The sequence below is a fragment of the Nycticebus coucang genome, chromosome 6 (assembly GCF_027406575.1).
Source record: "Nycticebus coucang isolate mNycCou1 chromosome 6, mNycCou1.pri, whole genome shotgun sequence".
In the NCBI taxonomy this organism is placed as follows: Eukaryota; Metazoa; Chordata; class Mammalia; order Primates; family Lorisidae; genus Nycticebus; species Nycticebus coucang.
In genome coordinates, this window is record NC_069785.1 from 53,812,949 (window position 1) to 53,836,776 (window position 23,828).

General features: G+C 38.8%; 1 protein-coding gene across 2 annotated transcripts in view; it reads left to right on the plus strand.

Annotated features, from left to right (window-relative positions):
• Positions 1 to 22,655, plus strand: part of TMOD3 (tropomodulin 3) — an 80,072-nt gene extending 57,417 nt beyond the window's left edge. For both annotated transcript variants that reach the window (XM_053593126.1, XM_053593127.1), the window contains exons 4-10: positions 2,164 to 2,286; positions 3,614 to 3,706; positions 8,023 to 8,153; positions 10,413 to 10,520; positions 13,098 to 13,241; positions 15,029 to 15,173; positions 22,317 to 22,655. In XM_053593126.1, the coding sequence (XP_053449101.1) occupies positions 2,164 to 2,286; positions 3,614 to 3,706; positions 8,023 to 8,153; positions 10,413 to 10,520; positions 13,098 to 13,241; positions 15,029 to 15,173; positions 22,317 to 22,351 (779 nt within the window). In that variant the 3' untranslated portion in view covers positions 22,352 to 22,655. The remainder of the gene's footprint in view (positions 1 to 2,163; positions 2,287 to 3,613; positions 3,707 to 8,022; positions 8,154 to 10,412; positions 10,521 to 13,097; positions 13,242 to 15,028; positions 15,174 to 22,316) is intronic.
• Positions 22,656 to 23,828: the final 1,173 nt, after the last annotated feature.

Here is a 23,828-nt window from a genome sequence, read left to right on the forward strand (position 1 = left end):
TTAATTAATTTAATAGTCACACATGACTAATGGCTTCCATTTTTGAATAGTGCAGCCCTAGAGGCAGACTGGTATATAATATGGTACCCCTGGCTCTTTTCTGGGTTCTTCATTTGGTGCTAGAGATAGTACTCCAGGAACAGAGGCAGTGAAGCGGAGCTGAGAGAAAATCCCCAAGGCGTGAATTCTCATCTGGGGGAGATGAAGGGAAGGGCGGTAGAGCTATACTTCAGAAAGAAGTATCACAGTCCATGGTTCAGAAAAGAAGGCAGCGTGGCAAGTTTCTAGAATCTCACCAGGGTTCTAATCCCAGGCCTTGCTGAAGGGAAATTCCTGATTCTCTTCTCAAAGTGTTTTAAGCCAATGAGGAATTTAGTCAAAAACTAAAGTTGCAGCAAGGCCCAGATTTAGCTCAACAGTAGAACACAGATTGATTCACCTCTGACCCAAAATCATGCTCCTTTCTAGGAATAAATATCATTTCCTTTAGTCTCTGCTATAATTTTACATAAAATGCTCAGCATACAGTCAAAGATCTTAAAACACATGGAAGCAAAAATAGTCAAGAACATAAACGGTCGATAGAAAACCTAGAGCCAGGGGAAGACGAGGATGTTTGGCAGAAGGAGGGAGGGCATGGGGCGGGACCTCACCTACTGTGCACATTGAGAGGGTGTATAACACGCCCCCTGGGTGAGGGGCTCTCTACAAATGGAACTTCACCCTGGAAGTGAGAACAATGTAACCTAAATATTGTACCTTCATTAATTTGAATAAAGTTTACCAAAAAAAAAAAAAAAAAAGGAAACCCACTGCCACACATGGCAAGGCATACCAGTCTTCTCAGCTACTTCGGAGGCTAAGCCAGGAAGATGGCTTAAGCCCAGTTCAAGGCCTGCCTGGGCAACATAGCAAGACCATATCTCTTTAAAAGAAAGAAAAAATGATGACCCAGATTTTGGCATTACTAGTCAGGGACTTTAAGATAACTTTGCTGGAAACGGTTAGACAGCATGTGTCAGATGTGGGAGATTTTAGCAGAAACATGGAAATTGTTTTTTTTTTTTTTTTTTAAAGAACCAAATGGAAATGTTAGAAATAAAAGTATGTCCGAAATTAAGATCCTTTAGATTGGTTTAGCAGAAAATACCTAACCAGCCTTGGTCAAATTTGTGAGAGCAGTCTGTATTGGGAAGTCATCATTCCTTATGACTGATAATTACCTTGATCAAGACACAACAGTCACTGAAATTATAAGCCCACAAACGTTTCTTTTGATAGAGTACTTCATAGATTCATAAGGTCACATAGTCTTGCGAATTTCCCTGATAGTTTCTTTTACTTTTTTTAGACAGAGTCTCACTATGTCGCCCTCAATAGAGTGCTATGTTGTCACAGCTCACAGGAACCTCAAACTCTTGGGCTTAAGCGATTCTCTTGCCTCGGCCTCCCAAGTAGCTGGGACTACAGGTGCTCGCCACAACAACCATCTATTTTTTGGTTGTAGTTGTTATTATTGTTTGGCAGGCCCAGGCTGGGTTCAAACCCGCCAGCTCCATTGTATGTGGCTGGTGCCCTAGCCGCTGAACTACAGGCGCCAAGCTACTCCTGATAGTTTCTTGATAGAAAAAAAAAAGTGGCAGTTCTTTAAATTCCTACATAGGCATTGTCAAATAATTTGGGTTATAATTTTCACTTGTCTTGGGAGAGAAAACAGAAGCAGCCTGGGTAACCCGGTTTTCACTTTGTGTGAGTGCATCTTGTTTGGTCAGTTGGTACAGCAGTTATATCATCATTTTCTATTCCCTTTATATTCTCAACCTTGCATTGAACGTATGGTCATAAACATGATTTTCACTTAATAAAGACTACGTCTTGGATCATGTTGTTTTTAATCTCGCTAAAGTTGTATACATTTTTGTTCTTTTATTGCTTGATTATTTGTAAAGTAACTCATTATTACTCCAAAAAGAGCCTCTTTTTATTTCTACAGATGAAAAATTTCTCAGTTGATCTTTTCTTTCACACTTGTATAGCTGAAGTATTGCCCTGGAAATTTATAAATCCATGTAAAAGAGGAAACAAAATGACTATAGATGTTAATCTTCACTTTTACTTCAGTTTCAATTGAACATACTTTTAACAAAGTGTTTTATTTTACAGGAAAAATATTTATCCCCAAACAGAAACCTGTACAGACTTTTACAGAAGAAAAAGTGTCTCTTGATCCAGAATTAGAAGAAGCTTTGACAAGTGCTTCTGATACAGAATTGTGTGACCTTGCAGGTATCTCATAAAACAAATTAACTGGTGAATGAGCATGGTGTGGGAGGGGAACACCAGCACACACCTATATACATTATACAAATGCCTTGCCTAGTAAACTGCGATGGAATTTGTAACCACCCATTTGGCTTTGTATTTTATGCAATAAATCAGACATAGAGGATTCCATTTGTATAAATACTTTAAATGGTAAAATTTCTATATTAATGGAATTTGTTATTTGACTCTTTTCCCAGGCTGCCATATTTGAAAGTCTTTTTAAATAAGTATCTTTTATCTGCTTTTGTTCAGTTTCCCACCTAAGCACTGGAACAGTCTTTAGGATTAACTACTGCCCCATAATTTATCAGAAAACCCAGAGATGAGTAACTAGAAAGCAAATGGAAGAATCAGTCCTAGGCTATATTCACCACTTTCCAAACTTCCGAAATGTGTATTGGCACTTTCCATGCGTCTGTCATTTTCATCATCGCTGATCTTATCTAGACCAGTATCTTCCCATATCACACCCGCTCATACATAACTCATTTTCTTAGATGGAAAATGTGGTACATGGGGAGATCTTAGTACCACAACAATCCTAGGAACTAGCATATTTGAAAGTTACACTGATGGTTTTGGGGGAAGGACCTTGGAAAGGAATATGTTAAGTTGTGCTATATCTTAAGTCTTGAGACAACATCTTGCTCTGTTGTCTGGGCTAGAGTTCAGGGCTACAGGCCCATGCTTCCATGCCCAGCTAATTTTTGTTTTATAGAGATGGGGTCTCGCTGCTGCCCAGGCTGATATTCTTGAGGGAAGCTACATTTTTCTTAAATACAAGAATGTAACAATACTTTTAGTATCCTACTCTTAGCTAGATTATGAATATAAATTAATGAGACTAACAAATGTAAAAATACTAAGGTTAAATCGAAAAACCTGCATTTTACCATCTTCCTAGAAACCTTGTGAGATGGGTGGACAGCAAAAATAGATTGTTTCAATTTTCTCCTTTAGCCACCAGATGGAGCTAAGCACAGATTTATGTTTCGGGATAGGCTGGCTCCAGCTATGTATGTGTCTGAATTTGGAAATATGAGGACATCTAAATTCAGGAATGTGGGAGAAAATAACAAAGGTCTTGATGAGAATGAGATTATAGGTGACTTTTAATTGACTTTTAATCACTTTGTCTCCCATTTTTCCCCCCGGCTACAAAATCTATAATTCAATACAAAAATGTCCAGAGGATGTTAAAATTATTGATAGAAACTTTTGATTTTAAAATTAATCCTTTATGTTTAAAAGAGTTGGAAAGATGATCTTTGTTTTCCTATATTTTTAGCTATTCTTGGGATGCACAATTTGATAACGAATACACAGTTGTGTAATATAGTGGGAAGTAGCAGTAATGGTGTCGACCAGGAACATTTTTCAAGTGAGTACTTAAAGTGAATTGTGAATTTCAGTCCTTTATTAAATGTATATTGTTTTCTCCATGTATTGACGTCTGCATTTACATACTGGATGTTATATATATGTACTTAAAACCCAAAGTCCAGTTTATGATATGGACAGAAAGCCATTAAAAGCATAATATTAAATATTTTTATTGATTTTTTTTGTTGGCATTTTATTACCAATGTTACTGATTTTCAAGAAATCCCCCAAAATGCTGACAAATTACATTATAAAATCAGATTCAGGAGAAACCACAAAACCATCCAGCCCCTAACCCTTTCAGTCTGATACAAAATATTCAATAGCCTAAAGCAAAGCTTTTTTAAAAATTCATTTATAATCATATGTACCCTTATTAATCCAAAATAAAATAAATAAATAATAAAAATATAATAGATGAAAAATTCATTAATAAGGTGTTTTATTTTTTTGAGATAAAGTCTCACTTTGTAGTCCTCGGTAAAGTGCGATGGTGTCATAGCTCACAGCAACCCCAAACTCTTGGTCTCAAGTGATTTTCTTGTCTTAGCCTCCCAAGTAGCTGGGACTACAGGTGCCCACTACAATGCCTGGCTATTTTTTTTTTTTTTTTAAGACATGGGGGTCTTGCTCGATCTCAGCTGGTCTCGAACCTGTGAGCTCGGGCAGTCCACTTGTAGCCTTCCAGAGTGCTAGGATTATAGGCATGAGCCATCTGCCTGACCATATAAGGTATTTTTAAATTACAAAGGTGATACATGCTTTTTGCAGCACACTTAAACAAAGGTATATATGGTAAGACGTAGAAGTGTCTCTATCCATAGTCACCAGGCCCTCTGCTCCCCATACCACCACCCTTTTAAGAATTTAGTATATATACCCTTCTATATTTTATACTATATTTTTATAGTACAAAAATGGGATCATGCTATAAATATTTTTTGCAACTTAATTTTTCAATAATAATACTATTGGCTAATTTTTTCTTTTGTTTTCTTTGAGACAGATTCTAACTCTGTCACCCTAAGTAGAGTGCTATGGCATCGTAGCTCACAACAACCTCAAACTCTTGGGCTCAAGCTATCCTTTTGCCTCAGCCTCCCAGGTAGCTGGGACTACAGGTGCCCACCACAGTGCCTGGCTATTTTTAGAGATAGGGTCTTGCTCTTGGCTCAGGCTGGTCTCAAACTCCTGAGCTCAGGCAATCTTCTTGCCTCAGCCTCCTAGAAGTGCTAGGATTACAGGCATGAGCCACCATGCCCAGCCTATAAGCTAATTTTTTTTGATGCTTAGTATGGACCATGTTCTTTTGTGCACACCTTTTTTTTTTTGAGATAGTTTCACTTTGTCACCCTGGGTAGAATGCCAGGGTGTCATAGTTCACAGCAACCTCAAACTCTCAGGCTCAAGTGCCTCAGCCACCCAAGTAGCTGGGACTACAGGTGCCTCCCACAATGCCTGGCTGTTTTTACAGATGGGGTCTCAGTGTTGCTCAGGCTGGTCTTGAACTTGTGAGCTCAAGCAATTAACCCACCTCGGCCTCCCAGAGTACTAGGATTACAGGCGTGAGCCACCATGCCTGGCTCTTGCGCACAACTCTTGAATGTGGATTATTTTCTTTTAATACTCACAAGAGTTCTGTGAAAAAGGTATTATTATCTTTAATTTGCATGTGAAGGAGCTGAGAATGTCACACAAAGTAACTAGCCTGATGTCACACAAAGTCAGTGGTAAGGATTTAACCAGTGTACATGTAGTCAGTGTACCTCATTTGGGCATAACCACAACACCATCATCAAACTTAAAATTAACAATAATTCCTTTATATCATCCAATACCCAGAAAACATCATCTCATAGTTGTTTGAAATCAAGATTCAAATTAAAGTTACACCCTGCACACAAGGTGGTTTGTCTTTTCAGTCTCCTTTAATTTCTCAACAGTTCTCCTCCTCAGCCTCTTTTACCTCTTTTTTTCATGACCTTTATTTCTAAATTAAACTAGGTTATTTTTCATATAGAATTTTCCACATTCTGGATTTGGCTGATTTTGACCTCATAGTGTGATTTTATATATTTTTCTGTCACCTATGTTTCTGTAAACTGTTAGTTCTAATAGCTTGATCAGATTCTGGTGCAAATCTTTTTTGGCAAGAATGCTTCATGAGTGTTCACTGAATTATAGTAGGAAGCTTATCAAGTCTGGTTTTTCTTCTCTGGGAGATGTGTTAAGATGGATTACTGGGTTCAAATGTTAGAAGCCTGATCCATCATTTTTAAGTTCATCATGAACTATTTTGCCCAATGATTTCAGCATCATATTGACTAGATCCATTATTTCATTAGGGGGCGAGGCTCTTTACATCTTTTTTTTTATATATATAAAGGTGGAGTCTTGCCATGTGCTCAGGCTGGACCCTGGGCTCAGGTGACTCTACCACCGCATCCTCCCAGTTAGTTAGAACAGCAGCTGTGTGCCACCATGCTCAGCTCTTTAAATTTAAATATGTAGGTGATGGATACCCCAACTACCCTGATTTGATTAATTCATATTATATACCTGCATGAAAACATCACATGGACTCTGTAAAGATATACAGATACTACCATTCTGAAAGTACCGTTTTATATAATAAGACACTGATCTCTTTTATTCTTTCAAGTAGGAGTGATAATGAACAAACTGTGTTATTTGCCTTGGGATTTTCTGAACATTTGTAAAATGCTGTCTGCCTTTGTAGTCCAGACAGCAGCAGTTTGGGAATTGTTCTTTTTAATTATACTTCCTCTGACTTGTATCCCTGAATACCTGCACCCTCCAATCATTAGAGAAAAGGGGACAGGGAAACAATATAGCTTCTGTTCTAAGGTTATATTCCCATTATTAACTTGCTGATTACAGTTCAGAGCATTTATACTGGAATGTGTGCTGGAGAAATTGATAATATTGGGGTTTTGTGTTTGTTTAATGGTGCCTATTTAGAGTTGGAAGTTGAACAGCTGTTGCAGTACATACTTTTTGCTTTTTATTAAAATTTTGAAATCAAATTTGTCTTGATTTTTCTGTTCTATTGAATTGCTATGTTCAGGATGTTCTGCAGGGGGTGGGGGCAGGGACTCTTTCGTAATAAGCACTTGTTTTATTTTGTGTGTGTGGAGTATAAAGACTACACCCTTATTGTAAAAAAAATAATAAAGAAACAATCAAAAAAGATATACAAATATTATATGCCCATAATAATTAAAAATAAACATTAAAAAATAAATTTAAATACACTTATTCTGTGGAGTAAGGAAAGAAATTTTTTGGTTTTATAAAATTTAGAACTCAAGTTTCATGAACTCATCCTAAAAAATGTGCTGCACACCTCACTACTGAATATCATGTTTACCTTTGAAGTACTGCCCTTGGGAAGCCGTGCAGCAACATCAGTGCCTAATCTTCCTTCAAAGCAATTTTGGAGCTCTTTTTCTGGGTTGGCCATCAGAGCTGTTGTCCTATGAAGTCTGGCAATTAAGGCCATGAACTCATGCATATATACCACTTTTTCTTGAATGAGTTCAAGAACTTAGTTGTATGACCTTGTATTCTGTGTCTTGTATGTGGATGTATAAAGTGAAAATGAAGGTAAGAGTGAAGGAGGGCAGTGAAAGTTGGAGTTTCTGTCTCAGGAGATCTTCTACGCACCTTCACTTGTCTCTCCCTCTCCACTCCTACCCCTACCCTTCTTCATATGTATTTGCTACTTGTTAGTATGAAGTTCTTTCCTTTTGCCCATTGCATAGTGCCCCCTGTGGGAGGAGAAAGGGAATATGCCCTCCTCTTACCTTACTCTTCCCAATGAGGCTATATTTCTTTAAGTCTGATTCTTATACCAATTATCTGTCAAATCTCAGAGAAAGTGATAAGAAATGCTAGATTTTATCATGCTAAAACTTTATCTTGAATATTGCTAAAAATAAATGGGATCATCAGTTTGCACTGTCAGATTATTTGAGTGGTAAAGATATATTGTAATACATTAGGAGGCAGTAAAGATATTCATTTTTGAAGGCTGATCCACGTCAAACAAATGTTGAATGTATTTTGGTGTTTATATTCAGTAAAATTTGACTTGGATGCTTGAAATAGGTGTTAACACATAAAGGATCTTTAGGAGCTGTGCGAAAAACTTTTAAAACTGTTCTGTTGTATAAATATGTTTATGTGTGTCGGTAAGATTAAGAGAGAGAAATGTGTTACCACGTCAGTATACACATGCACTGTAATAGTGTCAACCAGTCAGACTCTTGCTCTTTTCGTCCGCTACTACAGATGTGGTAAAAGGTGAAAAGATTCTTCCAGTATTTGATGAGCCACCAAATCCAACCAACGTTGAAGAGAGTTTAAAGAGAATTAAAGAAGATGATGCTCATCTTGTTGAAGTTAATTTAAATAATATAAAGGTAAGTGTACTTAGCGCACAAAGTTGGTTTGTATGGCTTTAAGGCAGTTGGACCTAGGATGAGAGCTGGGCAGTTTTGATATAGCCGTCTAATTCTTTCTACTTACAGGCAAAGGTTTGCTCTTAACAGTATGCTAACATAGATTCCTTCATATTTTAGATCTTAAAGTATTACAGTAATTTCTGAATTGCTTTTTAAAGATTTTATCGTATAAAAATGTAAACCCTACAGGTGCCATAAATCTCTCTGGTTTTCAAAATACTTTCCCTTTCTAAGAAGATTTAGCTTTTGGGGTTTTGCTTCTTGAAAATCAGGATTCTTGAGATAAAATTTAAATATATTTTGTGTACAGTTCTGTGAGTTTTGACAAGTACATGCAGTCGTATAACCATCACAACAGTCGACATACCTATCATTGTCCAGATTTTCTCACACACCTTTGTAGTCATTTTCTTTTTTGTTGTTGTTGTTGTTGTTGTAGAGAGAGAGTCTCACTTTATGGCCCTGGGTAGAGTGCCATGGCATCACACAGCTCCCAGCAACCTCCAACTCCTGGGCTTAAGTGATTCTCTTGCCTCAGCCTCCCGAGTAGCTGGGACTACAGGCGCCCGCCACAACGCCCGGCTAGTTTTTGGTTGCAGTTCAGCCGGGGCCGGGTTTGAACCTGCCACCCTCGGTATATGGGGCCGGAGCCTTACAGACTGAGCCACAGGCACCGCCCACCTTTGTAGTCATTTTCTTCCACCCAGTTCTGGTCCCTGAAAACCACTGCTCAGTTTTCTTTCTTGTTCATTTTGCCTTCTCCAGAATGTCATAGAAATGAAATCATAAGTATGTAGCCTTTTGAGTCTGTTTTCTTCTACTTAGCCGAATGCATTTGAGATTAAGCGTGTTATTGTGTGTTTCATTAGTTTGTTCTTTTTCATTGCTGAGTATTATCCCATTGTATGGATGGGCTGTAGTTTGTTTATCAATTTATCAGTTAAGAGATACATGGCTTCCTTCCATTTTGGGTTGATTATGAACGAAGTCACTATACACGTTCACATACAGGTTTTTGTGTGAACATGTTTTCTATTTTCTTTTTCCTTTTTTTTTTTTTTGAGACAGTCTCACTTTGTCACTCTCAGTAGAGTGTCATGGCATTGCAGCTCACAGCACCCTCAAACTCTTGGGCTTAAGCAATTCTCTTGCTTCAACCTCTCAAGTAGCTGGGACTACAGGCGCCCACCTGGCTATTTTTAGAGATGAGGTCTCACTCTGGCTCAGGCTGGTCTCAAACTTGTACGCTTAGGCAATCCACCCACCACAATTTCTCAGAGTGTTAGGATTACAGGCGTGAGCCACGCTCCTGGCCATTTTTGATTTTCTTGAGTAAATACCTAGAAATAGGCTTTCTGGGATCTTATTGGTTTTTATTTTTTTATTTTTTTTTTTGGTTTTTGGCCGGGGCTAGGTTTGAACCCGCCACCTCCGGCATATGGGAGCGGCGCCCTACTCCTTGAGTCACAGGCACCGCCCTCTTAATTGGGTTTTAAACAATACAGCTTTTTCTTGGGGTAGGGAAAAGAAGAGAGTAGGTAATTATCAAAAAGTAAACTTGAATTATCTCCTGGGTATTGGCCATTATACAATAGTTTCATTAAAAATTTCTTATTTTATATCTTAACTTTTCTGAAATGAGGAGTGAGAGGAGGAAAGCATCTGAAAATTACCTGAACCTAGGGAAGAAGACCTTTGTGCTGCTTGAGAGGCTGTTCCTTTCTGTGATTGAAGGGGAAAAAGCCTTGGATAAAAGTATTATTTTTAGTTGATCACTAATCATTGATCTTTTTTTTTAAAACATTTGGTCCCCATGTATCTCTGTCTCTAAATAAACAGCAATGATCTGAAAATAACCAGGCTATAAGGAATTGCGGTTTTGGGTACTAAAGGCAGAAATAAGTATTCTCAGTAACTATATTTTTCCTCCTTCGAGTAGTGTAGGGTTAATCTCTGTTAATACCTTATAGCTTAAACTGAGGGACTAAGAACAGTAGTCATCTACCTCAGACATCGTACTCATTACAGATAGATTTCTACATCTCTGTCCTTGTAGGAAAGTATATCCACTTTTAATTATTAGGGGATGGCTGCATATAATAATAATTAAAAGTAGAATAGTGAGACTTTGTTTAACCTAAATACTAGAGAAGTGATGATATACACTTTGTCCTGAAAACTAAAATGTAATGATGTTTCATGTTATTGTCTTTTAAGAATATCCCAATTCCAACCCTAAAAGATTTTGCAAAGGCTTTGGAAACTAACACACATGTGAAATACTTCAGTCTTGCAGCCACCCGGAGCAATGACCCTGTTGCTGCTGTAAGTAAGCTACTGTTAATAATATTGAAATTATGCCTACATGCCAGGGTATGTAGTGGTGGTTAAACTGGGATTTTATGGACAAGATTTACTCCCTTTTCCATTGGTGTTTTGTCTCACTATTAGGCAATATAACATTTTTTTTTATTATTATTATTATTTTATTATTATTTTTTTTTGTAGAGGCAGAGTCTCACTTTACTGCCTTCAGTAGAGTGCCATGATGTCACAGGACTCACAGCAACCTCTAGCTCTTGGGCTTCCGCGATTCTCCTCCCTCAGCCTCCCGAGCAGCTGGGATTACAGGCGCCCACCACAACGCCTGGCTATTTTTTGGTTGCAGTTCAGCCAGGGCTGGGTTTGAACCCGCCACCCTCGGTATATGGGGCCGGCACCCTACTCACTGAGCCACAGGCGCCACCCTTATTATTATTATTTATTTATTTATTTTTTTTGTAGAGACAGGGTCTCACTTTATGGCCCTCGGTAGAGTGCTGTGGCCTCACACATCTCACAGCAACCTCCAACTCCTGGGCTTAAGTGATTCTCTTGCCTCAGCCTCCCAAGTAGCTGGGACTACAGGCGCCCGCCACAACGCCCGGCTATTTTTTGGTTGCAGTTAGGCCGGGGCCGGGTTTGAACCCACCACCCTCGGTATATGGGGCCGGCGCCTTACCGACTGAGCCACAGGCGCCGCCCTATTATTTTTTTTTTATTGTTGGGGATTCATTGAGGATACAGTCAACCAGATTACACTGATTGCATTTGTTAGGCAAAGTCCTTCTTGCAATCGTGTCTTGCCCCCAAAAGGTGTGGCACACACCAAGACCTCACCCCTGGCAATATAACATTTATTGCCCTTTTATGTTTATTGCTGTATTTCCTTCCTATGAATTTTTTAACACATAATGTAATATATGCTATTTTACAACTTGATTTTTTTTTCTTTTTATATCAACACATAAAGATCTACATTGTTTAAACATCTGCAGAGGATTCCATTTATAGATCTATAGTGTTGGATTTTTGTAAAGTGTTTTTTGAGATGTTCATGTGGGTTTTGTCCTTTATTTGATTGATATGGTCTATTACACTGAGTGACTTGTATGTTAAACCAACCATGCATTCTTGAGATCCCACTTGGTCATGATATGAACCTTTTCCTTCACTTGGTTTTAGGGCTATCACTCTTTTCGGTTCTCCTTCTGGGCGGTCCTTCTCAAGGCCCCACACTGGTGTCTCCCCATCTCTCCAACCTCTAAACACTGGAATGGCCCAGGGCTTAGTCCTTCTTTTTTCTGTCTATCCAAACTCCTGGGTGGTCTCATTCTGTTCGTTGTTACCTGTTATCTACATGTGCTAATGACTCCCAGTGCTATTATCTCCAATTTATACCTCTTTCTTGAACTTTATACTTAACATCTAACTGCCTACTCAATAGGTTTACTTGGATATCTAGTAGACAGTTTACATCTGTGTCCCCATCCAGACTCCTGACTTCCATCCCAGGCCTGCTTCTTTCACCCTCTTTACTTTCTTTCTTTTTATGATTTTATTTTATTTTTATTAAATCATAGCTGTGTACATTAATGCAATCATGGGGTACAATGTGCTGGTTTTATATACAATTTGAAACTTTTTTTTTTTATTGGGGATTCATTGAGGTCATCCTCTTTAGTTTCTATCTCACTAAATGCAACTTCAGGTTTTCATTTGCTCATTGAGGGGGGTGGCGGGAGGAAAGAATTATCTTTGACTTCCCTTTCTTACAACCTCAAATATACTTTCAGCTGTATCTTCAAAGTATTTCTATCCCTTGTTTAGTGGTTAGGGAAAAATACATATATATTTCTAGAATCTAGCTACTTCCTCACCATTTTCACAACTATCACCCTGAGCTAAGCCACTATCTTCTCTCATCCAGATTGTTGCAGTAACCTCCTAATTGAGCTATCCCCTCTTATCTTACCCACCCCGAAGTTTATATGTAGCACCAAGTGTTATTCTTTTAAAACTTAAGTTAAGGGCGGCACCTGTGGCTCAAGGCGTAAGGCGCTGGTCCCATATGCCAGAAGTGGTGGGTTCAAACCTAGCCCCGGCCAAAAAAAAAAAAAACTTAAATCATTTCATTCCTATATTGAGAACCCTCTGGCAGCTTCACATCTCTCTAAGAGTAAAAATCAAACATTTTCAGGGGACTGATCAGGCCACCCGTGAGAAGACCTCATCTCCTTTACTTGCCCTTTCTTTCATTCTGTACAGCCATCTTGCTTTTCCTTAAACATGCCCTGCAGGTTCCCAAAATTATATACTATTCATCTGACTAGAATTTCTTCCTAAGATAACATACATTGTTTCACTTCATCACTTTGAGTCTGTGCTCAGATGTCTCCTTCTAGGTGAGGCCTACCCTGTATGAAATGGCAGTCCCAGCCCTACCCCAGGCACTCCTTTACCTCTTTTCTTCTGACCACCTGACATTACCTTTTGCTTAGTTAAGTATTTGTATGTGGCGGGTACAGTATGTAATAGAAGGCTATCAAGTTTTAATCTTCACATATTTTCTTCAATTTCTAGGCTTTTGCAGATATGCTGAAAGTGAATAAAACTTTGAAGAGCCTAAATATGGAGTCCAACTTTATCACAGGAGCTGGGATTCTAGCACTGATTGATGCTTTAAGAGATAATGAAACCCTGGCAGAGCTGAAGATTGACAATCAGGTCAGTGTCCTACAATTGTAATTTTGAGGAAGTGACAGCCCACACTGCTATGTAGGGCTTGGGGACTCAGAGGAGAGTGGGATGAGGGCTGTCAGGGATCTCTTTTGGAAGGTGGTGACTGAAAAGGGATGAGGGGACATTTGGGGCATCCAAAACACTAATTCATGTATATAAAGGTGTATACAAAGTAGGGGCTGGGCACAGTGGCTTATGCCTGTGATCCTAGCACTCTGGGAGATCAAGGCAGGGGAATTGCCTGAACTCATGGGTTCAAGACCAGCCTGAGTAAGAGCAAGATCCTGCCTCTAAAAATAGCCAGGGGTTGTGGCGTGCACCTGTAGTCCCAGCACTTGGGAGACTGAGGCAAGAGGATCACTTGAGCCCAAGAGTTTGAGGTTGCTATGAGTTATAACACCATGATACTCTACCTAGGGCGACAGAGTGGGACTCTGTCTCAAAATAAAATAAAATAAAACAAAATGAAGTAAAAAAAAAAAAATGAAGTAAAGTTTAAAGTAAAATTTAAAAAATAATAAAATAAAAATTTTAAAAGGTATATACAAAGCAACTCTCTGTAAGTCATTTTAAGAAAATTTAAACAACTGGCCGTTTTGAACTAGAAGGACTCTTATGTGTGGCTCAGTCCATTTTCCAATTCCTTGCTCTGTGGTGGCAAAGTTCACACTGTTGACTTTGTATTTGTAGTAAGAGGCACAGAGATGTGTATGTTAGAAACATTTCCATCCATAGTGGCTATTAATGTTTTATTTGAAAAATAACTGCAGTAGTTAAACCTGGTAAGTGTCTCCCTCAGTCTTTCAAAGTAAATAAATTTTGTAGACCTTGAAGTTAAAAAAGATTGTCTTAAAAAAAATTTTTTTTTTTGCCTGTGGCTTAATAAACTTTTATTATTTTTTCGTTATTTTTATTCAAAAGAATGTGTTTCTCTGTCACAAAAGTTAGATAACCACACCACCAACAGCAGTAAAGTCTGTGGAGTTACATTGATTGGTGGAGAGTTTTTTGCGTGGTCCCAATGTCCCAAAGGTCATAAAAGAGGAAAAAAAGAAAAAGAATATGTCTTAAAATTTAATCAGAATGCTTCTTAATCCATGTTTTCGGGTTTTTTTCATTGAGATATAATTCATTATTTCAAAGTATACAATTAAATGGTTTTTAGTACATTCAGAGTTTTGCACCCATTGCCATTAATTCCAGAACACTTTCATTTAACGTAGAAAGAAGCCCCATGGGTAGTAGCAGTCATCCCTCTCCGTCCATCCCACCCACCAGACCCTGGCCACCACTAATCTGCTTTCTGTCTCACTGGATTTGCCTATGTATATTAGTGGATTCAAACAATCTGTGATCTTTTGTGACTGGCTTCTTTCACCTTGTATAATGTTCCCGAGGTTCATCGGGTGGCTCTAACTTTTTGAGTAACAGCAAAGAAAAAGTTCTCCATGGTAGCTATACCCTTTTACATTTCCACTAACAATGTATTAGGGTCCCAATTTTTCCACATTTCTGGCAATACTTGTTATTGTCTATCTTTTTTGTTATACTTGTAGTAGGTATGAGGTGGTATCTATCGCATAGTAATTCACTTTTTAAATGTCTATATGATCATGTGAACTTTTGAACATGTATTTTTCTTACATATGTTTTTTTAGGAATTGGAAGAATTTAAAGAGACCAAAAGAATCAGCACATGCCTGAATATCTTCATCTTAATTTACCTGAAAAGTATTACTGTCTATTAATATTGTTCTTTGTGATTATTCCAGAGGCAGCAGTTGGGGACAGCTGTAGAATTGGAAATAGCCAAGATGCTTGAGGAGAATACAAATATCCTTAAATTTGGGTATCAGTTTACACAGCAGGGACCACGAACCAGGGCAGCCAATGCTATAACAAAGAACAACGACTTAGGTAAGATACATGTAGTGTCCAGTTGAGTTTCTGAATTGTACCATAAAGCTAACATATTGGGCAAACGTTTTTCATTTTTAAAACTAAATGTTAGAGAGAAATTACTCGACCTTTGTTTCTAAAATTGGTACAGTCCTTTTTATATTTATGGAATTAGAGTTAAATTTAATTGAGGTAGTAGCGATCATTGGGTCAATGGGTAAAATCAGCTTCCTGTGATAAATATATTTTATGTTTTCTACAACAAGCATATATTTTGTTCTCATTTACAAATCGGTGCTTGGAGCTATTTTTTTTTTTTTTTTTTTTGAGACAGAGCCTCAAGTAGAGTGCTGTGGCATCACAGCTCACGGCAACCTTCAACTCCTGGGCTCAAGCGATTCTCCTGCCTCTGCCTCCCAAGTGGTTGGGACTACAGGCACCTGCCACAATACCCAGCTATTTTTGTTTTTCCTCAGAGCCATCATTGATGTTTGGCGGGCTCGGGCTGGATTCAAACCCGCCAGCTGAGGTGTATGTGGCTAGCGCCTTAGCAGTTTGAGCCACAGGCACCAAGCCACTGCTTGGAGCTATTAAAGAAAAATTTTAACATTACAGGGAAGTTTTTTGCCCTTTTTATCAAATAGACCCAGATAGAAATTTTATATAAAACATAGACTATAGAAATATATAAAATATAGAATACTCATCATTTTCACCCAAGTTTTATAGTCACTGGTCTGTAAATGTTTGCTGGTCTGCCTGACAAAACTGTTCTTGGGCAGTGCCTTGTTGACATCTGGGTCAGTAATCTCTCATTCTTCCATGGATCCTGTTAAATTGCTGAGGCTTGTAGCATCTGTTTAAAATAAATTTCCCAGCCAAGGCTTAATTAAGGAACATGTTGCTTAAAATTTTGTTTCTACATGTTTTCCAAAATTCACTGTTATGGTGTTTGCCATTGGAGTATTTTAAAAGATGTGTTTTAGGCAAGAATTAAAATCAGATTTCTCAAATGGAGTAACATTTCAAAGTGCTACAGTTCTTTTAAGCCTCAGACACATTTGAGTTTAATTCTTTAAATGTTTCTAGAGCAGAAAAAAATACAGCTTCATTCCTTTAATCCAGATCACTGTGAGAAGTGTCAGTTCACCCGCCTGGCGCAATGGCTCATGCCTGTAATCCTAACACTCTGGGAGACCGAGGCTTGTGGATTACTTGAGCTCATGGGTTCAGTGTGTGGATTGCTTGAGCTCATGGGTTCGGTGTGTGGATTGCTTGTGCTCATGGGTTGGAGACCAGCGTGAGCCAGAGCAAGACCTTGTCTCTAAAAATAACTGAACATTGTAGCAGGCGCCTCTAGTCCCAGCTACTTGAGAGGCTGAGGCAAGAGAATTGCTTAAGCCCAAGAGTTTGAGGTTGCTGTGTGTGATGCCAGGGCACTCTACCAAGGATGACAAAGTGAGACTGTCTCAAAAAGAAAAAAAAAAGAAAGTGTTAGTTCACACCCTTACATCCTTTCTGTCTTTCATATGACTATAGTTTCCCATAGGATATTTTAGCCACTTAATTTTTAAAAGAAAAAATTGATGTGTTTTGGTGTATTATTGATTCTAGATATAGTTTGCAAAGTCATGCTGATTGTTTTAGGATTGATTTACTAGTCACTTTTATTTTTCCTGTTAGGTAATTCATTTTGGTTTTTAGAGCCAAGTTTTTCAAGTCTAGTTGAATTTCATAAATTACTGGAAAGCTTTAAGAACATTTAGATTATTGGCTTTCCTTCCCTAAGAGCTCCTGGTTTAGTCTAGCGTGGAACTCGGGCACTGGGACAGTGAGCAGGTACTGCAGCTGATCAGCTGGAGGCGGTTTCATGCTCGGTGCGTGTTTCTCCACTTGTGAGTGGAGATTTGAGTTTCTTTTGTTTGTTTGTTTGTTTTTGGCCGGGGCTAGGTTTGAACCCGCCACCTCCAGCATATGGGACTGGCGCCCTACTCCTTGAGCCACAGGCGCTGCCCGGAAATTTGAGTTTCTAAGATCATTGTTAGATATCTGAACAGCTATCTTGTCATAGCTTGTGTCACACTTTTTAAATTGCTTTTTACATGGCAAATCATTTATACTTTAATGAAATAGTCTGTTTTCAAAAACTGTAAGATTATTGAGGGCAGGGTCCATGTCCAGCTGTTGAATCCATAACTCTCTTGAAATCATACCTGAGACATACTAGGTACTTAATAAAATTGTATTAAGTGCATAAATGAGATAATAGAATTTGAACCCTGCTCAAAGTTACAAGTTTCTGGTACTTAAATAGGGATAAACTAAGCCAGAACTATCCTCCCTTTTTCTTCTTCTCTAAAACTACCATAATAAGTCCTAGAATCTCACCCAACGGATTTGTATCCCCAACCATCTCTTACTTAAGTTTTTCCCAGGGGGCAGGTGATTCTAGCAGCTGTCCCTCTGGAACTGTACAATGAAAAATCTGTAAGTGTCATGGGGGACACTAATCTTTGCAAGGCCTCAGCAGTTGTGAGCTGTTCTGCAGAGCCTTTGGTGGAAGGCATTCTGCCCAATTTCTATAAGAAAGGAAATGTCCAGTATTAGAGTAAGGTAGACTTTGGCAAATGGAAGATGAGGGGAAACTCATGAAAACTATTTCCTAGGCTGCTTTATGTTGACACTGAACAGTGGAGTTGCTTTCCCTGGCTGTTTGTTGGAGAGGAGGCCGTGTTGAAGTAGTTGTGGTCTGACAAAGCAGAATTGAGAGAAAGCAAACAGCTTTGTCCTGGGAGCTCCCTAGACTTGCACTTATGTTTCATTCTGATCCAAACTAGATTTTTAGGCATGAAATGACAATAAGGACATTTCTAGAGAGAGAAATTGCATGGATAAAAGCCCAAATTTGAGGCGGCGCCTGTGGTTCAGTGAATAGGGCGCCGGCCCCGCATACCAAGGGTTCAAACCCGGCCCCGGCCAAATTGCAACAAAAAATAACCGGGAGTTGTGGCGGGCGCCTGTAGTCCCAGCTACTCAGGAGGCTGAGGCAAGAGAATCACCTAAACCCAAGAGCTGTAGGTTGCTGTGAGCTGTGATGTCACAGCACTCTACCAAGGGTAACAAAGTGAGACTCTATTAAAAAAAAAAAAAAGCCCAATAATACGGCTATCTTGCAAAAAAAAAAAAAAAGCCCAAATTTGAGAGCAAGCAAGTTATGTACGTGCTAACGACAGCCTGCAGATTTTGAAAAGTGGCTCATAGTATAAACTTTCAGTATTTCTTAGTTGTAGCTAATGATAAAAAAGGGGTGTCAGCAGATTAGGAGACAGAGTTGGAGCTTGGTGCCTGTAGCCCACTGGTTAGGGCGCTGGCCACATACACCGGGGCTGGTGGGTTCAAACCAGCCACTAAACAACAATGACAACTGCTAAACAATGACAACTACAACAAAAAAATAACTGGGCATTGTGGTGGGCACCTGTAGTCCCAACTACTTGGGAGGCTGAGGCACGAGAAACACTTTAAGCTCAAGAGTTTGAGGTTGCTGTGAGCTGTGATGCTACAGCACTCTACCGAGGGCAAACAAAAAAAAAAGAGAGAGAGTTGGTAGAAGACACTAAAATTACGTGGTAAAGAACCAACACAGGCCACTGAATGCATAACTAAGACAGTACTACAAAAAGAACTATGTTTATTATTCTTTCAGAGATAGAGAATTAGGGGAAATAGGACATTTGCAATTGACTAATGATGAAATAGTGAGAAGAGTGGGTTTTGGAAAGAAATTCAACCAGATCCAAAGAATTATTAATAGGGCAAAATGTATAAGCCTATTCTCTAGACCAGGCGTCCTTAAACTTTTTAAACAGGGGGCCAATTCACTGTCCCTCAGACTGTTGGAGGGCCAGACTATAGTTTTAAAAAAAAAAAAAATCTATGAACAAATTCCTATGCACACTGCACATATCTTATTTTGAAGTAAAAAAACAAAACAGGAACACGGTAAGGCGCCGGCCCTATATACCGAGGGTGGCGGGTTCAAACCCAGCCCCGCTGAACTGCAAACCAAAAAATAGCTGGGCATTGTGGTGGGCGCCTGTAGTCCCAGCTACTCGGGAGGCTGAGGCAAGAGAATCGCTTCAGCCCAGGAGTTGGAGGTTGCTGTGAGCTGTGTGAGACCACGGCACTCTACCAAGGGCGATAAAGTGAGACTGTCTCTAAAAAAAAAAAAAAAAAACAGGAACAAATACAATCACACCACCGCATGTGGCCCATGGGCCACAGTTTGAGGACCCCTGCAGACTCTAGAGCAGTTTTTTCAACCTTTATTTTTTATCTCACGGCACACTTAAACATATAGTTAAACTTCCATGGCACACTTTCTTTATGTTGATTAAAAAAAGAACAAAAAGAATATATTTAATGTGCTTTGAACTTCTTTTGAAAATAATTTAATTAAGGGTCTTTGAAAATTTTTGAAGCACACCTAAAATCCTCTGTGGCACACCTGTGTGCCTCGGCACATTGGTTGAAAATCACTGCTCTAGAGGATGAATGAACAAATTGCTGGAAGTTAACAGGTGGGCCCAAGGTGAGAAAGAGGAGTCAGAAATGGCTCTTTGCCCTGTTGCCCTCTGCTGTGCACAAGGCAGTGGCAGCCTCCCATCATTTATCCATCAGCTTGATTTTTTTTTTTTTTCAGCCATATACCCTGACCTCTGCCTGTAGGTCAAGGTGGAAGGCCTAAAGATCATGTTTTCTGACATACAGGTGTCAGCAGCCTGATGTTTAGTAACTCAAAAAAGGTATCAATGAATAAGACTCGAAACTTAGACAAAGTCTCTTGGACATACTAATGTTTTTCATATCACAAATGGGGCTCTATCAGATTCTTAGTGTTCTAATTTTGATAACATCATTTCCTCTCTCACTGTTTTCTTTATCTCAGCTATTCATTAAAATAATTCTGCCTACTTTCTATCTCTCCAACTAAGAAGTATCACAGCTATAACAGCAAAGAAGTTGTATGGTATACATGCAATATTCGATTTAACTTTGAATCTCTCCTTATCATCTTTATACTAGCTAACTACATAATCCATCTTCTACACCCTTTTTGTTTGCTGTACTGTCCTATAGATCTTGTTTATAGCATGTATTTTTTATACCATGCATTTTAACATCTGAAGTGGTCTGCCAGTAATATCTAAACCCTGCTGCAATTCAAATTTTTCTTTGCAGTGTTCTACCCTGAAGAATTATCTGAAATTCGCCTGTCAGAAATTTCTATATTTTTCAGAGATCTATTATATGAGTAAAGTTTGTAGTTGAGGACTCAAGTTTCTTGTTTTTGTTTGTTTGTTTTTTGAGACAGACTCTGTCTGTCCTGCACCGGCTAGAATGCCTAACTCAAAGCAACCTCAAACTCCTGAGCTCAGGCAATCCTCCAGCCTCTCTTGTAGGAGGTTTTTGTTTTTTTGTATTGTTTCCCCCCCCCCCCCCACCAGCTCACCCCAAGTCAATGGCTGGAAAAGCTTTTCTACACTTAACTTGAATGTCTGATCTCATCTATTACGGGCCTACAAATAGAAGCCAATAGTCAGAAAAGCCCAAGAGCAGAGTGTCTATGGCCCAGCCAAGTGCACCTGTCAACTTCTAGGTCCTCTGTCAAACAGCCAATTTAGGATGAAGAAAGAGGCAATTGCCTTCCGATTTACTTCCATAGATTGAGGAGAATAGAAAATTAATAGACCAATAATCTAACATAAACAGAGGAACTTACTGGGGAAAGTATCGAAACCAGTAATATGTAAATGCAAGTCCTAACAATAACAGCTACGGTGGCTTTCTTCACCCCAAACAGCTGACCAGGCTTGAGGACCATCTCATAACCTTACCATGGTGGATAATAAAGCTGATTATTCTTTATTGAATGCCTGCTGTGTTCTCAGTAATGCACGAGGCCACTATGAGGTGCAGATGCCATTATTCTCCTGTTACAGAGGACAGGTTGGCTCAGAGAGATTAACTGACTTGCCAGAGATTAACTGACACAATACAAGGGAAGTGACAGCCATGATTCTCACTTTATTTGTCACTGTCTGGGACCTGGGCTTTTTGTCCTCTCTAAAAAGGGGTTGGCTACAATGCTAAGGAGCCTTAAGTTGGTGGCTGTCAGAGAGTGCTCTCTGATGGCTGGTAGATAAGAGTGCAGGAAGCAAAGATTCTGAAGTTGAAGACTTGTCCTGCTGCTGGTGAGCACAGCTGAGTGGTTTGGCATCACTAGTCCATGAAGAGGCTGAGAGTCCTCAGATATATGCGCCTTTCTTTACTCCATCAGCTGAACTAGTTTGCTGGCTACTTTGACAGGCAACGTTTATGATAGCCAGAGTGACCTTACCACATTACCAGGGTCTGAGGTTTTCATTACTTAGCATTTGTTGTTTTGTCAGAGCCCTGAACTGGTTAATTTTGTGGGAGACAAGAGAAGGAAAATTTGGAAAGCAGTAGCAAGTCACTGATGTTTGAAAATGACAAAAGTGTTTTTGGTATGTTTTTTTACAGACTAAGAAAATACATTGTAGTGTCTGATCAAGAGATAATGCAAATAGTTACTTTTAATATGTTCTTATCTAAGTTTTGTGTGTGTGTGTGTGTGTTTTGTTTTATTTTTTGTTTTTTGTAATTTTTGGCCAGGGCTGGGTTTGAACCCGCCACCTCTGGCATATGGGGCTGGCGCCCTACTCCTTTGAGCCATAGGCGCCACCCTACTTTTAATATGTTCTAATCCCTTTTGCCAGAATGTCATTTCAGAATTTAACACAGTAATTTATTAGTCTTTTTTTAAACCCAGGTATACATTTTTTCAGTAAACAAATGACTTGAAGATGATTGCTGACCGTGCTAGTTTTAGGTTTCTAGAGCTGCTACTGTATAACCACATAGGTATCAGTGAGTTTAGGATCATAGTTTTTGTTTTGAAGCCCCTCTATTCTCAACAGGTAAATGAAAGTTTGTTTAAGTTATTAATTATCGTGTTAGAAGTAGACATTACATTTTGATAAAACTATAGCTGGATTATGCAGAAACTTGTTTGTCACAAGCAAATCAGCATTGTAAAAACTAATAGGGATTTCTAACATACTTTCATTTTTCTTGTAGTGCGTAAGAGACGGGTTGAAGGAGACCACCAGTAAGCCCACCAAGGTATAATACTTGGAAGACTTCAAAAGATCACCCAAGCCTTATTTGGGTGATATCAGATATAAAATTTTCCTGGGTAGAAGGGAAAAGACTGGAAAAAACATTTTTTATGATTTTGAAACAGTGTATTTTTTTAGTATAAATTGTTATTAGTGTCACATTGTACAATCAATAGTAGATGATATTTTATATTTTGAAACATTTCTACTTTCTACTAAAATCAATTTGAATTTAACTTAATTGAATGATTTACGATGGATCTTGGGCAAAAAAATAACAATTGTTTAAAAAGATTCAGAAGGATTTATGTAGAATAATTTGAATATTTTGAGGACCATTTTTTTTTAAATTGAAAGGGACAGTGCTGCTATCAAAATTGCTATCATTCCTTTTACACGTAAAGAATTTAAAAGTGTTCTTTGTTCCGTGACCTGGATGGAGCCTTTGCCATTTTTAAAAACACATGAACTTTTTTTGCTTGTCAAGGGAACAAAATGCCATGATTTTAAAACAGTTCATTCAAAATCTGTTTATCTGTTTAGGACCAAAAGCAGATCTCCAGGGAGAGAAAGCGGTCTTCTGTGCTTTCCAGGTTACTTCATTTGTCTAATAATGTCTCAGAAATACCTAGAGCTTGTTTTAAACAAAGTTATCAGCTTTGCCAGGTTATATACTTTGTTTAAAAGTATAGTTATATCTAAGTTCGTTCCAGTTTTTCATATAATAATGTGGGGGGAGGGGTTTCTTCTTCTTTGAGACAGTTTCACTCTATCGTCCTGGGTAGAGTGCTATGGCATCATAGCTCACAGCAACCTCAAACTTTTGGGCTCAAGTGATCTTCTTGCCTCAAGCCTCCCGGGTAGGTGGCATCATAGCTCACAGCAACCTCAAACTTTTGGGCTCAAGTGATCTTCTTGCCTCAAGCCTCCCGGGTAGGTGGGCCTACAGGTGCCTGCCACAATGCCCGGCCAGTTTTTTCTATTTTTAGTAGAGAGGAGTCTCGACCTTTTTCAGGCTGGTCTCAAACTCCTGAGCTCAAGCAATCCACCTGCCTCAGCCTCCCAGAGTGCTGAGTTTACAGACGTGAGCCACTGTGCCCAGCCAATGTGGGCATTATTAAATTTTATGAAAGCTAATAGTCAAAAGCATCTGAGTAGAAAAGCTAATTTTTCCCCATAAAGTGGCATATAGCCAATTCTTGCTCATTTGGTATAAAAGGAAAGAGAAACCTGATGTTAAACGCATGAAATCAGAGATCATAAATATGATAGAGTTCAAGTATGAGGAGCTTGCAAAATGGTCATTTAAACTGATGGTTACTGTAAGTAAATTAGAAACTGGCACAGTTATAAATCACTTGGTGTTACACAATATGCTAAGAAGTTCCCATATGCAGTGCAGAATTGCATAAGCAGTATTAAACCACCACTCAATTTTTCCAACCAATAAGGAAAGCTCTTCTTCATAAAT